Source organism: Prunus dulcis, chromosome 6 (genome assembly GCF_902201215.1).
Source record: "Prunus dulcis chromosome 6, ALMONDv2, whole genome shotgun sequence".
Classification (NCBI taxonomy): domain Eukaryota; kingdom Viridiplantae; phylum Streptophyta; class Magnoliopsida; order Rosales; family Rosaceae; genus Prunus; species Prunus dulcis.
Window position 1 is genome coordinate 7,370,189 of NC_047655.1, and position 14,827 is coordinate 7,385,015.

At 36.0% G+C, this 14,827-nt stretch overlaps 2 protein-coding genes across 5 annotated transcripts; both read right to left on the minus strand.

Moving 5' to 3' along the window:
• Positions 1–76: 76 nt before the first annotated feature.
• Positions 77–6,096, minus strand: LOC117632777. 4 transcript variants are annotated; one of them, XM_034366348.1, is made up of 15 exons: positions 5,946–6,096; positions 5,496–5,654; positions 5,268–5,352; positions 5,074–5,190; positions 4,308–4,412; positions 3,857–3,940; positions 3,644–3,759; positions 3,385–3,486; positions 3,125–3,238; positions 2,937–2,993; positions 2,407–2,473; positions 2,189–2,242; positions 1,333–1,407; positions 766–813; positions 77–520 (listed from the first exon to the last, which is right to left on the minus strand). In XM_034366348.1, the coding sequence occupies exons 2-15, from the start codon at positions 5,513–5,515 to the stop codon at positions 428–430; spliced, it is 1,137 nt and encodes a 378-aa protein (XP_034222239.1). In that variant the 5' UTR covers positions 5,516–5,654; positions 5,946–6,096; the 3' UTR covers positions 77–427. The 4 variants fall into 4 exon arrangements, with proteins under 4 accessions (XP_034222239.1, XP_034222238.1, XP_034222236.1 ...); XM_034366347.1 differs by having other exon boundaries at positions 778–813; positions 5,268–5,379; XM_034366345.1 differs by having other exon boundaries at positions 5,268–5,379.
• Positions 6,097–7,339: 1,243 nt separating this feature from the next.
• Positions 7,340–13,007, minus strand: LOC117631971. Its single transcript, XM_034365326.1, has 4 exons — positions 12,810–13,007; positions 10,616–11,750; positions 8,861–9,531; positions 7,340–8,661 (listed from the first exon to the last, which is right to left on the minus strand). Exons 2-4 carry the CDS (start codon positions 11,719–11,721, stop codon positions 7,640–7,642), a joined length of 2,799 nt encoding a protein of 932 aa, XP_034221217.1. The 5' UTR covers positions 11,722–11,750; positions 12,810–13,007; the 3' UTR covers positions 7,340–7,639.
• Between the last annotated feature and the right edge of the window lie 1,820 nt (positions 13,008–14,827).

Sequence of the window (14,827 nt, forward strand, 5' to 3'; positions counted from 1 at the left end):
TCTGAGAGACTCAAAATCGATTTTGATTCAAACAGAGGACTCTGAGAGACCTGAGAAGCAAAAGCAACGAGCGATATTGAAAATGTTGGCATTGATCGATGTGCTGTATTGTATATAAATAGCTTACTTCCAAAATCCATACAAAATTGGCCTTTGCAGACCACAATTCCCTCTATGAAACGCACAAGGTTGATACTGAACAAACTCTACCTCAGGCAGGGTAAATTTCTCTCCTCTTACAAAACTAACAACGTGTAAGATACATAGAATTCGGCTCAGCAAAGGGAGAAAATATTACAGTCGGAATTGGACTCTTCTTCGACACACCCCACCCCCTTTCTCGCCAAGTAAAAACATGTACAAAATGAGAAAAGGGGATGGGTGTGGGTGGAGGTGGAGGCTTTTGTTTAAGGGGATAAAGTTGTATTTACCCCCTTCCTCTCTGAGAAAGGTATGCCTGGTCTGCGCCAAGGAGGCGAGCCTGGAATTCAGCCCACTCATTTTTGCACCTTGTTCTTACCTGCATGAGGAAAACCAGGAAAGAAATTAAAACAGTCAAATGGAAATAGTTTTCCCCAACAATTACGAATGAAGAATTTTGACTCAGAAGTATGAAAAGGTTAAACTAGTAAACCAGTAAATGCATTGAAAAAAGCGGTTGAAATCATGGGTTATAAGTCTACCATAACGATAAAAACATCCATTTCAATAATCTAGAACATAGCTAAGAAGAAGTGTAGAATGTATGATAAGAACTTAATATACCATGTCACGTACCCCTTCCCATGGAGCTTTTCCATCCTCAGGATCTCCCTGAAAATTGATGATGATTTAAGAATGATCAAGATTAACAGGTTTTCATTAGAGAAATAAGACAAAGTGTTAAACATAAGAAAAGTAGCTACAAGATGATATGAGCACCCCATGCAAGGTAGAGACATCCATTGGCTTTTTACCAACTTAAAAGTAGAAAACTAGTTGATAACAACCTCACGCCAAACAAATTGATAACACCATCGCATAAAAAGCATGGTCCTGTTCTGCCCAAAAAAATAAAAAAAAAATAAAAGCAGGGTCTTGGTCCTTACTAATATGCTGCGCCATTCCACCTATATCTATCCCTACATAAAATTAAAAATTACCAGATATCAATCTTTTCACATAATTTTTTAAACCTAACCAAAGCAAGACGTACCACTTTCTTAAGTTTTACTATACCCTGCCTATTCTATGTATGATTTCTTTTTGTCATTGTCTACATACGATATGCTCGTAAATGTGTGTATGCATACATGGGCTATCTCTCTAGAACAGATACCAATGATCACTCACCTGGCTCCCAAGAGAAGGAATTACTTGGTGAACAATCCACTGTGAATCAACTACGCCAATCTTTTCATGTGCAGGCTGGTGAGACAAAAAAACAAAAACAAAAAACAAAAGGAAAACAAAAGTCTTAAGGTTTTCTCAGAGTAGAAAGGCATAGCTCATCTAGCAATTGCAACGCTTCAATTAATAGTACAAGCTAACACATGCCTACTTTACTACTCCAGATGAATTGCATTCCAAAAATCGATAAGGCTACACTAATGAACAGATCAGACTATGCCATCTAATAAACATGTTAATATGATGTTCATAAATGACAGGCACTCACATTGACAGCGTAGCTCATAAATAATCTATCAAAGAAATAGGTAAGGCATAATTTTGTTTAACATTTCATACTTGTATTTTAAGCATTGAGCTATTTATCATAAGGAATGGAATTGGGTTGGCACTTATTTACAAGTTCCTTGGTGTTGACACATGCCCAACAACAAATCAACAATCATTGCCTGCATTGATTCAATACATTGTTTCTTTTGTTTCAAGGAAACCCTCTGCAGACACTATATGAAAATTAAGCTTTGAACTTTCAGACAAAAGAAACAATAGTATCACGAAGTGAACTTTCAGACAACAGTTAGAATAGTATCTCTAAACAAAGTTGTAAAAATATGTTTTTGTATTAAAAAGTATTTTGCAGGTAACGAAATGGAGGGTAGCAGTAACCAATCAACAATGACATGAAATGAAACTGTGTATTTCACCATGCCTTTAAAATTGATTAATTGAAACATAACCAACCAGGTAAGGAAATCCTAAAAAATACGAAGAGGAACAATAAAATGCAAAGACTGCCTACCTCTACACATCTTCTGAGAGCAAAATCCAATCCCCATCCATGCACTAAATCATTCTACAAGCACAAACAAAACATTTTATTATCGATTAAAGGGAAGTTAACAAAGAAAAAGAACATAAAATCCCTTCAAAAGAGAAGATTGTGAAATTTGAAAAGATCTTGTTGTACATCGTCATTATGTACGAATAACCCAGCCGGAAATTAACAATACACCATACCTGAATCAAATGCCATGCACACCGCCAAGCTTCCCGAGAAAAAACAGGGGCCATTATTTCCACAAATCTGAACGATGTTCAGATGGAAATGTTAACTGTTAGACTTAGAATCATTCTGACTAAATTTTGAGACCAGAACTATAAAAGAAAATAAAGTTGTTTATTTAATCATGCAAAATATGTAAGTATAACCTTATTAACAAAGCTTAACCTCCAACTAACTTAATAAACACTTCAACTGAATAAAGCTCATATTTACAAAATTGATAATTTCCTAAATTTTTTGCTTGAAGCACCCAAAAATTTGAATAAAATGTAGAAACAGTAAATAGCATAGCGTATAAATGGGCACATTGTCAAGATAAGCACTAGAGTACCAGGCAAGGCATATCCACATTATTTTAGAGCACGCGAGCTCACACAAACATGGATACATGCATGAACACAACAAACATGTGCATGCACGTGGCTGTTCATGGTACATGAGAGAGAGAGAGAGAGAGAGAGAGAGAGAGAGAGAGAGAGCATACGCAGCACATGGAGGGAGATGTGGGTCACTACACCAGCCTGGTTTTTCTTCTGTATCCCTGTTTATCAACCCAGACATAAAGAAATGCTGAAATTAATTTTCAACACATGGCACATTTTATAGCTGCATGATGATTTGAGTCAGTGTATAAGGGGAAAGGGGTGTTGAGTAAGAGAGGAGAGAGAGTACTTGTGAGCTTCTCTGTCACCTCTCCTCTTTGTCATCTCCCATGTCAGTCCATTATTGGGCTCAAGACCAGGTTGAGAGATCTCCAAACCATATTTCTTGACCAACTGAATATACCTGGTAAATCACACAGAGCATCAATTGGAGAATAAGATAAAAGGAAATGAGTAAAAAACATGAATGGTAAAATCAAGACTAGAAACCATGATTGATGGGTGAACCAAAAAAAAAAAAAAACCATGTTTGATGAAAGAGAAACTTACTTCTCTCCATCGAAGTGCTCAACTCCCAAATCTTCATCCCAAATGAAAATATATTCATAAGCTGCTACGATATCAGGATGCAAAAACCTTTTTGCATACCACCTGCAAACATTGAAAAGTATATACATGACAAAAGGCTGCAAAAGCTCGATTCTGTAAAGAAATTAAAACTGACTGCAACTAGTTTAAAATGATTTCGGATTGAAAACAGTTACACAAATGAGAACTTTAAACCATGAAAAACACCATTAAAACTTACCATTTTGCTTGTCTCTTCACACTAACATGAATTGCCCTCTTTGACCACTCAAACTCATCCCATTCACTAGTCCGACCATCATAGTGAAAAAGCAAGATTGTGAAGTTCTCAGAGAACTACCAAAATGTAAGAATGAATGAACATCAGTACTCTTGAAATCAAATCAATAAATGAAAAAGAAAAAGAAAATAGGAATGGCACATTTTTTAAAACCTTTTTTACTGCTGCATCAATATTTTTTTTCTGATTAATACCAACTGTAAATGATACCAAGTACTTAGGCGTTGTTTTCAGATCCTGCAGAATTCAAAATCGTTATTACAAGCATTTTCACAGACAGATAAATAAGCAACATGCAAAATCAATAACGGTCCCCAAGCTGGAGAGTAAGTGTAGGACTACTACTAGTTGGAAAACTACTCCAAGGTTACACACTGATATAGACACATACGGACAATTTATGCATCCGAAATTTGACTAATTCGCCCAACTAATCTTCCCTTCCAATACTATCTCCTGACTTCCTCCTTTCCACTCAAAAGCAAAACCCATGAATCCTAATTCATTCAGACATGTGGCTACTTCATAAAAATAAATAAAATTATTTTGAAAATTAAAATATGTGCAACACTGCTATTTTGAATATAACCATTAAATATCATACCGCACTGGGTTCACCCCATAATCTACGCAGATAAAGATCAGATTGTGGAACAATAATTCCAGGAGGTAGTGTTTCTGCACCACGAGGGTTTGTTGGAACATATATCTGTGAGAAAATTAACGAAATAATATGAAGCTCTATTACTTAATGCGATGGACATGAATTATGGCAGCAACACTAGCACTAGGAACAAAATTTTATAACAATAAAAATCGAGAACCCCAACTACACTAAATTCAGCAACATGCAACAATATCAATCGGAATAATTTCCACCAAGGACAAACCTCTAGGAAAGAGAAGGCTATAATAGTTCCTTTTTGTGGTGTGATGACAATAAACATGATAGATGAACAAGGATCAACAAGTATGATTTTTCACTTAACTAATTTTTTAAGAAAGGATTTTCATAACCCAAAATCAGTCATCTAATAGCCGAATTCAATGCCTGTAATTATCTGAATCATAAAGTTCAACAAAGAAAATCAGACGAAATTTATTTGGTCAGACAACTTTTACACATATGAAAATGCATTGATGAACATATGCTATATAGGTCTAACAAGTTTGGGAACTATTTATTAGAGGAATTTTAGTTAACTATTGGCATAGTGTCCTTTGGTAAGATTATAAAAAGTATTGTGCAAAACAACACATTCGGTCACCAATATTAATATTGAGTTCCTACAATTATCACTATCTTCTACAACAAACAGTATGAAAAATCAACAATAAACGCATATATTAAGAGTGAGCACAATAGGCACCTTAGGGACACCCTCTGATCCTTCATCTTCAAGACTTCTGTTTGGAGGAGGATTAGGTCTTCGTAATTCGGTGAAGGCTACATCAAGAGATGTTATAATGCTTGACGGAAACCTAATCTGTGGAGTTTAAAACAAATAAAATACATATGCACGTCCAATTCATTTTAAACACATACTGATGAAGGCCAATATACCTTGGTTAGAGAAACTGCCGGTAATGATACGCCAATGAAAAATCCAAAGACAGCTCCCAATGTCGTAGTGAAAATTAGCCTGGCACTGTCATTTGATTTTTTACCAACCCCACTGAAAATTAAAATAAATAAATAAAGTTCAAAGAAAAAAACTGATGAGGAACAGAGTGTAAAAATAACAATTTTTAGGAAGCATCTGGCATTCTGCGTCAGTTTATTAATACGCACCTACGATGTACAGTGACCATATTGGTGTTGTCTCTGAGACTCAACTCAAAAACTCACACTCCCCGAAAATACTCGATTGGTTCAGCAACTTCTTCAGCCAATATTGCATTCTTCAATGTCACAATCTTTTATCAAACTAACAAGCCCCGAAATTGACTCCTAAATCAACACAAAATCACAAATCAATTTCACCATTCATCCCCTGCTCCTTCCTCATATCACATTCGCATTCTTCATCAACATAAGAAAAGATCAAAATTTCCAATGATCCCAACGTTCGATTAAGCAATCAAATTGAATTGCAGCATACGAAAGTATTGAAACCAACCGAAATGAACGAAAACGAACAAAAATGAAAATCACATTGTCTTCGTTCAACAAACAGAAAATTCGAAATCAAAATTCAAAGACAGTAATGGCATTGCAGAGGTTCTAGGGTTTGAAACTTACGCGCGTCGCCGATCGTATGGGAGAGAGAAAGAGAGAATGTACTGCTACAGCCTACAAACACCTTCGCGGCTACACTCGGTATTTTTATGGTTTTGGTTACGAAAAATGGTTTGCTCCAGTTTTGTATATGCTGATCAAATTGCCCGCTTTGCTCTTGGTTCGAGCTTTGATAAACGTACCTGCCCTTTATTTCTCATCTTTTTTTAAATGCGCGCCACGTACGACACTTAACATTTGCATTTCAGGTGTACACGCCAAACTCTCATGACGTCCTTCATTTCTCTGTCGTATACTTGTTCTTTTGTGTCAATATGCTATTTTCCACACACAAAAATGATAAAAATACCTCAGATAAAGAAATTGTAAAAATACCAAAATTTGGCAAAGACACTCAATGCTTGGTATGCCAAACGGCTGGCATGTATGTGTATTAACAATGTAACATCACTTGACATGTGACAATTCACCCAAATTATAGCACGTTATATAATTAATATTAAACTTAAAAATATAAACTCTGCATTCAACATGTGTGTAATAATTTAAAGAAATTCGTAAAAATAAGTTAGTATGCCACATTGCACACTTGATAATTTTTAAATTTTCGGGCAAATATGGTTTTTTGTGACATATTTGATGGGAAAAAAGAGAGTAAATGTTTATCCCAATACAAGAAGATGCATTAGAGATTTTTTTTTCTTTAAGATGCTAAAAAATGGGATTGGCACTCCAATGTAATTTTTTTTCCCCCCAAAAATCATATACCAATGTATAAAATAGTTGTTTTTATTTTTAATTTAAGTTTTAAATAAAAATTAATTTTATACTAATGCAAATACACTTATAGTTATACCCGCAATATTACATAACATATTATAACTTTTTATTCAAAAGAATTGTATTAAATTGTTCCTTGGAATAAATATTTTTACTTTACAAAAAAGTTCAATTAAATATTGAGCCTTCTACCGTTTGGCAAAAAATAAATAAATAAAGATTGAGCCTTTTCTAAAGGACCCTTGCTTAAACCGAGCCCAAGGCAAGTGCCTACCTCATTAGGCTGGTCTTACTGTAAACGGGTATTGGCTGGTAGGTGGAGAAATTTTGATACATTCCGGGTACACCACCTGTTGGTAGTGGGTTTCTTTTTGTCATATTGGTAGTGGGTTTTGTCAAGGTTGCTTTGTGGAATGGGCTTGTTGCTTCAGGCCTGAAGCCCAAAAGAGTGGGACTGAAGATGAAATAAGTAGAAATAAAAAAATTGGAAATGGAAATATGATACATTAAAATGTCCATGCACCCGAAGTTCTGTGTTTGAGTCCTTTATACCCTAATATTGCTTGTATGAAAGAAAAAAATGAAAGAAAAAAAAAAAAAAACAAGACAGTCAACCATTTGAGAGAGAGAGTTTACATTCATTGAACAATCTTTTCCTTTGCTTATAAAGTCACATTAACCACTTTTGGTTACTCACAAGCTTTTTATACAAGCCACTTCGGCTGCATTACAACATCAGCAATATAATCCCAATTCTACTTGCCAAAATTCTATCCTCACCACCTAATTCAGCACTTGCTCTCACACCAACCCCACTCACAAAAAGTTAGAAGAAAAAAAAAAAAGGAAAGAAGGAAATTACAGAAACATTTGTTTTTTGTATAAAAATGAAGAATAACAAATTACAACAATTCAATTTAAAATTTGGCACACCTTGATGGCAGACCTGTTTGATGATCAACCATCACTATCTCTGTGGCATTATTGCATCCAATTACATCCTGCCCCAACTTGGCTCCAGCTGCCTTTAGGCCTTTAAGGGAGAGTGGCTGGTTGAAGAGGTTCAAAGATGGCAACCTTGAGGCTGGAGGAAATTTGCCACCTGGCAAAAAGTTTCTAAAGTCTTCCTTCAACAATGGCACTTCAAAATCTGACTTGTCATGCTTCACAACATTGTCCTTGGCACTGATATGAGCCCCAGGCTCCATATGATTAGTGGAAAAGCTTGCCTGGTTTGGAAAATTGGGATAAAGAGTCACATAGCCTCTGAGGTACATCATGTCTATTAGAAACTTTTTCCATGAAGCTTGCCAACCATTGGTCCTAGACTTGGGAATTTGAACTGGGTTTTTCTTGGCATCTTCAGTGAACCTCATGTTCATGTAGACATAAAATTCTCTCCATTGCTTGGGGAAGAAGACAGCACCCCAACTGCAGGGCAACTGATGGAAATAAGGTGTATTTGGATGGATTTTCTTGAAAAACTCAGTTGGATTCCATTTAGGCCTTTCTTTCACCACTTCAACCAGCCTAGGGGTGTAAAGAGAAATTGAGGATAGCTCAGGGAGAGACACTTGTGGATCATAATGGTAGGCTAAGAGGGCATATTTGATCCATAGATAGTAGTAAGGAGAGACTTCGATATCGTCCTCGAGTAGCAGGCCAAAATCATCATCAGATGAAGGGTACCAACTCTCACTGACAGCTCTAATAAGCCCTCCTTGGATGATTCTCCTTTTGAGGGTTTTAGGTCCATGAGGCCATTCGAATGAACTTACTAGTCTAACGGTTGCCTCATCCACTTTACTGTCCATGTTAAAGCTGATAGGTACCTCATCCCCAAGATAATAGGCATCACTGAGAGACTTGAGAAGCCTTGTAAGTGAATGAACTCGGTTTTGGGTGATGATGTTGATGGAAATCCGCATTCGGTTCCAATCTGCATTCGATAAATAGGTTGGTTAGATGAAAGATAATCAGAATGCAGTTTTAAAAAAAGGAGGAAAGGGTACCAAATGTTACTGATATATTCTGAAGCAAAGTTTCAATCAACTAATAGAAGTTGAATGGTATGCATTAAAAGTTTGTATAGCCCAAATTAAAATGGAAATGAATAACAGAAAAGTTACTATTCTTACTTGGCAATGCTGTTGTTCTAAGATCAGCCATCCAAAGAACCTTTGGAATTGAAGGCCTTGGTAAAAGAACCAATGTTGTAGCATTCAAATTAGTCTCTGTTGCCATTTTCAATGCTTTCTTCACATTAGGGTCAATGTCAGCCACTGTGATCACCACACTTGGGTTGTGAATTTTGATCAAACCCTTCATGCTAGAATACACTCCTTGCAGCACTACCACCTCCGAGTTTGATACTCCCGAAAGAGCCCCCACAGCCAAATCGAATATCTTAAACCTTCGCTCTTTGCAGACCAACTGAGGCCATTTTAGAGCAGTTGCTGCATCTTCACAAGCGCAGTAATTGCCTCCGGAGACAGCAATATAGGCTTTCTTTCCAACAGTAGACCTGAATTTCTCAAGAAGTGGTGCAAGTGCCTTAACTTCATCAACAGAATGAGCATAGAAGAGAGCATCAATTTTTTGAGGATACATTGCAGCCCACTGAGTGATATAACCAGCTGATAGTGCTTTCCACCATTGATCATCTCTGACTTGAACAATATCTTTGAAAATAACAGTGGTTTCAGACACATAAGCAAGCCTATGTTCACTGTCACCCCAAGTTTCCCTGTCTTTTGGGTCAACTGGCAGAACAAATGAGCCAGCATTTCTGTACTTTTGTAGCTGATAGCTGCATTTTTGTCAAGAAAGGTAACCATTAGAAAATTATTCAAATGATATATAATACATAGCAAATATTTTGAAAACAGTAAAGTTTAGGATAACAATTGGGTTTCATCAAAATCCAATCTTATCCCAGGATGAAAATCTAACAACCCATTTTCTTTATTCTTGTGCAACGAAATTCTTACTTCTCACCACAAAATAAATAAATAAAATAATTTCTTTATTCATGTGGTAGCTCAGAATTTAACATCCATTATTTTTCAAGGGAATATTTAAAATTCTAGTTGTTAGAGGGGCTATGTGATCTGCAGCTTAATACAATATTCCATTGATTTGTTAAATTCCTAGCACCCTAATGGAGTTGAGTATAATAATCCCATAATGCTATAGGGAATCTCGAAAAGGGAATTTGGCTGACTCTTTCCCAGAAGTTGTTGCTTCATTAAGCAAAATGAACATGTACAACGTGAAGCAAGTGGATCCAGAAAATCAAACTAGTGGAAACATGGCAAGAGAAATAGCCATATTAAAGGGAAGATATTATATTTTTATCCATGACAGACAAGTTGACTGCAATGTTAGTGCAACAGTGTTGAAATTCCTTCACACCAACCAATTCATCCCATCAAGAAAAGAAATCTAATTTAAGTACGGAATTAGAATTTAATTGAAAGTCCAATTGGTTACAAACTCGATCTTCAACTCTCTAGTATCTACACTAGGATCAAGTTTGTTCCCCATAAATTTTTTCTAAAGCATACCTGAATTAATGTGATTTGTTAAACATATTAATATTTTAGTTAAGCCAATAACTTTAGTAAAGTTCATGGGAGTTTTAACTTTTGTTTTCTCTAGTGAAAATATAGCCTATATCAAGGTAAAAACTTCAATGCCAACATGGGCTTAGCCAAGTTGGCTAAAGCGAATGTGCTCCCCACTCTGCACCTGAGTTCGAATCCCCCTTCCCGTAGTTTAGATTAGATTAAAATAGATTATCGCTTGTATTTTAAAAAAAAAAAAAGGTAAAAACTTCAACAAGATGAAAAATAACCAAAACTGTAGAAGGGTTTCAATTGAATTGGACATACCTGAGGTGCAGATCCTCACCAGTTGAGAAGGTGAAGGGTGTCTCAATGAAAAGTGTCTTAACAAGCTCTGCAGACAAGAACCAAGAGCTGGAAAGAAAGTCCACCTGCACAATTTTATCCAGCGTGATGTCATAAGCAGGGTCAGGCAAATAAAGCCCTGCCTCCTTAGACCTGAACTTTCTGTAGCTTGGAAAGGTAAAGTCCTTTTGCCTAAATGGCAAAATCCTCCCTATGCTGCCCAAAACCGCGTTCTTATACTTCTCTGTTCCAGCGACATGTGACAAAATCTGCAGCATTTTCTTACCAGGAATCATGTCATCATCAAGAATATACACAAGATCGGCTTCGGTTTGTAAAGCCATTTGGAATCTTCCATAGTACTTGAAGTCATAGCTTGAACTTATGAAGCTTATCCTCGAATCATTATAGCTATCTACAATCCTCTTCAAAGAGAGCTCATTTGGGCTCCCAAATGAAAGTACCCAAACATGATGGAAAGGAAGGGTCTGCTCAAGCAAGGTGTCAAGCTGAGCACACAGTGTTCTTCTCTTGAAGTGGTTTAAGATCACAGTGACTTTTGGTCTGTTGGGACCTTTCAAATCCCACTTTGATTTCATTGCCATCAGCTGAGCAAGAGTTTCTGTACCAATGGACTTGCTCTGAAAGTCCAATACCTCTTTGTAAAGTTCTGTCTTCAGCTTGATCATCTGTGCATCATTGGACTTCTTTTGCATGAAATCAATCTTTTCTTGCTCACAAACGTCTGAGGGTGTGATCGGTTGGATTTCGGCTCCAACAAGAGAAGAGGATACTTGGTAGTGATTAAGAATGTGGGGTGGGATTATGAAGTGTTTCCACTGCTGTGCAATCTTGGTAGCCCATGCAAAATCTGGTTTGGTTCGTAAATCGATCGAAGGACTCATGTAGTAGAGTAAGAACGTTGCATAAACAGCAAACGCAAATTGGAGACAAGTGAGAGCAGTGACAAGCCTAGCAGAAGTACTCTTATGAGCCTTCAACTTGGCCTTCCCTCCAACATAATCATTTAGCATTCCTTCCAAGTAATCCCCGCTTCTCGCATTCTGGTTTCGAGCTAGCCCCGTCATTTGAATTCAAGTCCAGATCAATCCAACACCTGCAAGAAAAAATACCAAGCACATTCATAATCAGTCAGCCAACCTTGGATCTTGAGCTAAAAACCTCAAACTTGTAAACCAACCAAAGCTTGACACTTACCAAAAACCACAACCCAAATGAGTAAAAACAACAAATATGAACTTCTTAGACCGCTAGCTATGAAACAAGTAGAGGTTGGTATTCTATCAGAATTTTCAACACTAGGACTTCACCACCAACCAAGATGAGGAGTCCAAGTTCACAACGAAAAGAAGGAGAGGCCTTGGCTTTGAATTGAGCTGGTCCTAATTGTGTTGACAAGCAGAGGGCTCTTGTAGTTATATATAAATATAGAATTATATATACAAGTAAAAGGTAAAACAAAAGTGTAGGGGAAGGGAAGCCCCCATGGAAAATGCATCAAAGGTCACATGGTACGCAAAAAATTAAAAAACTGATGGGATTTTAATAACAAAGAACTTAAGTGAATGCGTTCCCTTCACTACAACTCTTAACATTTCCACCCTTAAGACACCATTTAAAAGCCGGCTTTGCTGCCGTAGAAAAGGGCTACCCCTGCGTTTTCGGCACTGCATTGTAAACCCCAAACTCCCTCTCTCTCTGTCTCATTCATATTTTTACTGCACAATGGACCCCAGAGACCAATCAAGGCCCTCAATTTCTGAACCTTGGAAAGTCCTTAATCATTTTTTAAACAGAAGTTCAAGATACCCAATTGGCCAAATCCCCATATTTTAACTAATAAAATTAAGCCAACAGGGTCTATTTTAGTGGAAAAGAGCCTTGACTTATAGACAAGAGGTCTCAGGTTCGAACCCCTATAATATCTTGGTTGTGTGCGTGTGAGAAACCCCCCTCCCCTATAGTTTAGAATATCGATTGTACTAAAAAAATAAGTAATAAGATTAAATTTGTCTACCCCAATTTCCAAGAAAAAATTTATTTGATTTTTGTCCCATGAAGTTCAATACATGTACCAAGTAAAAGAAGAAAAAAAGACCATGTATGTATGTGGACCAAAAGAAAAGAAAGACAACATAAGGGTCACATTAGCTACCTTGATAATCAAGGAAGTGAATTCAATCAAAGAGTAGAGAGAACAGAGAGGCTTCTTTTCCAGCTTTTGTGCTTCAGCAAAACAAGCTAAAGCTAAACCTCAATTTCACACCACCACAACGAATAATGTCAATGAAGAGCTGCCGCGTTTGGTTACAGAGAATGGAAGCAAATGCACTTAGAAATAAAGATATTGAGTGCTAAAGAGATAACTAGTACCCAAAAAATAAAAATCTTCATGTGTATGTGAAATATATAGTTTGACCTTTTGCATGAAGATACCTAATCGCGCATTGCAGCAAGCTTTAATTTGTTTATGGCTTTTTGCCAAACTTTGACAAGTTGAACGCAAGACACCCATGGACTGAATTTGCTTGCAGTAAGGAGAATCCAAATGGGTTTGGTTTGGCCTTTTATTCAAGGAAAATCAGAATTTAGAAAGAAAAGTTTGAATGGAAAAATATAAATTAATTTCTTGTGTTACATAAATTGGTCAAGTCGTGTTTTTGTAGGTGAATTGCCATTAGAGTTGCAGAAGCTGAGAAAGAAGAATGAGATATTAGGTTTATTAACATTTCCAGATGAGTAATGCTATGTGTACACGTTTGCTTACTCACATCGTTACAAATTACAATGGGGTCGGTCATTCAATGTGCTACAAAAGCTTTTATTCTTTCCAAATGAAAAATATAAATAGATATTGTTTGAAAATTAATTTAGAGAATATTTTGGTGAAGTAAGAAGTAACAATTAATGGGTCTAAGAAATTAATTAGTTCTATTAAGAAAACCCTACTACTAATTTTTTTTAGTACAAGCTATTGGGGGAGGGAGTTTACACAAATATTCTCAACCAATTGACTCAGCTATACCTCACTCACCTACTCTTTTTATTTATTTATACAAGTACAAGGAGGAGGGGTTTCTCGTACACATCTGCTAAGGTGCCATGAGGGTTCGAACTTGACACCATTAGTCTACAAGTTAATGCCATTTTTCATTGAGCTAGACCCTGTTGGCATCTCACTACTATTTGTTATATAAAAAAAATTTAACTAGGGGAAAATGTGCATATAACCCTTTCTAAACTTCCGTAAACATAGACGGCCATAACAGTGAACCCACCTCCTTGCACCTAAATTCGAGTTCTCCATCCTCTAGATTAGACTAATTTAGAATAGAAATTTTAACTGAACTTATTTAATACATATCTCTTTGATATTCCATGTGTGCGGCCCAAGAAATAAAAAAAGGAACTTATTCCATGTTGGCTGGATAATTATATATCGTGAAATTTTTTTTTTTAAAAAAAAAGTAGTTACACTCTGTCCTTGTATGTTTTTTGGTTGAAAAGCGAAAATATGCTTATGTAATCATTAAAAAAGAATTTAAAAAAAAGAAGGCATGCTTGAGCATCTCCTCCGTATTGAAGTACATGCAGTTCTAGAATAGGATCAATCACTACCTAATGATGATTATGAAATTATGCCATAAACCAAAATTGATGACATTTTCTGAGGAATAAATAAGCTGACCTAATTAATTAACAGTATTATTCTCTCAGAAATAATAATTGAAACATTTCCATAAAGGTTGTATTAACATTCAACTGTGTGCAGCCTACTACTTGTTGGGGAGATGGGTCCCACATGACTAAGCAATTTTCTCATTGGATCAAAAGCGATCCAATAATATATATATAAGTGAATCATTGGACAAAAATTATATGCCAAATATGAGAAGCAATATAAAATTAATATAATTCCCTTCAGTTTGAGAATCTCTTTTATTCTTTTATCCTCACCTTCACATTCAAATATAAAAAATTGAATTATGCTCTGTTTTTCTTTTTGGCCTTTACTAAAACCTAATGTAATTATTGATTTATTTTTTAGATTTCTCTTAATTTAATTTTGTGTAATATCATTGTTTTCATTTAAAACGTTCTAATTTAATTACTGAATATTATTTCTAACAAATAGTATTATATTATGCTCGTCGTGTCCTTTATATGACATAA

What these genes read in the sequence shown, in the direction of transcription:
- LOC117632777 (XM_034366345.1), bottom strand. Translation starts at nt 5,515, where the DNA reads ATGGTCACTGTACATCGTAG. An exon ending in ATGGTCACTGTACATCGTAG is followed by an intron (nt 5,380 to 5,495) that starts GTGCGTATTAAT and finishes TTTAATTTTCAG; the next exon opens with TGGGGTTGGTAAAAAATCAA. An exon ending in CTCTCAGAAGATGTGTAGAG is followed by an intron (nt 1,408 to 2,188) that starts GTAGGCAGTCTT and finishes TTGTCTCACCAG; the next exon opens with CCTGCACATGAAAAGATTGG.
- LOC117631971 (XM_034365326.1), bottom strand. Translation starts at nt 11,721, where the DNA reads ATGACGGGGCTAGCTCGAAACCAGAATGCGAGAAGCGGGGATTACTTG. An exon ending in GGTGAGGATCTGCACCTCAG is followed by an intron (nt 9,532 to 10,615) that starts GTATGTCCAATT and finishes ACAAAAATGCAG; the next exon opens with CTATCAGCTACAAAAGTACA. An exon ending in TAGAACAACAGCATTGCCAA is followed by an intron (nt 8,662 to 8,860) that starts GTAAGAATAGTA and finishes TATCGAATGCAG; the next exon opens with ATTGGAACCGAATGCGGATT.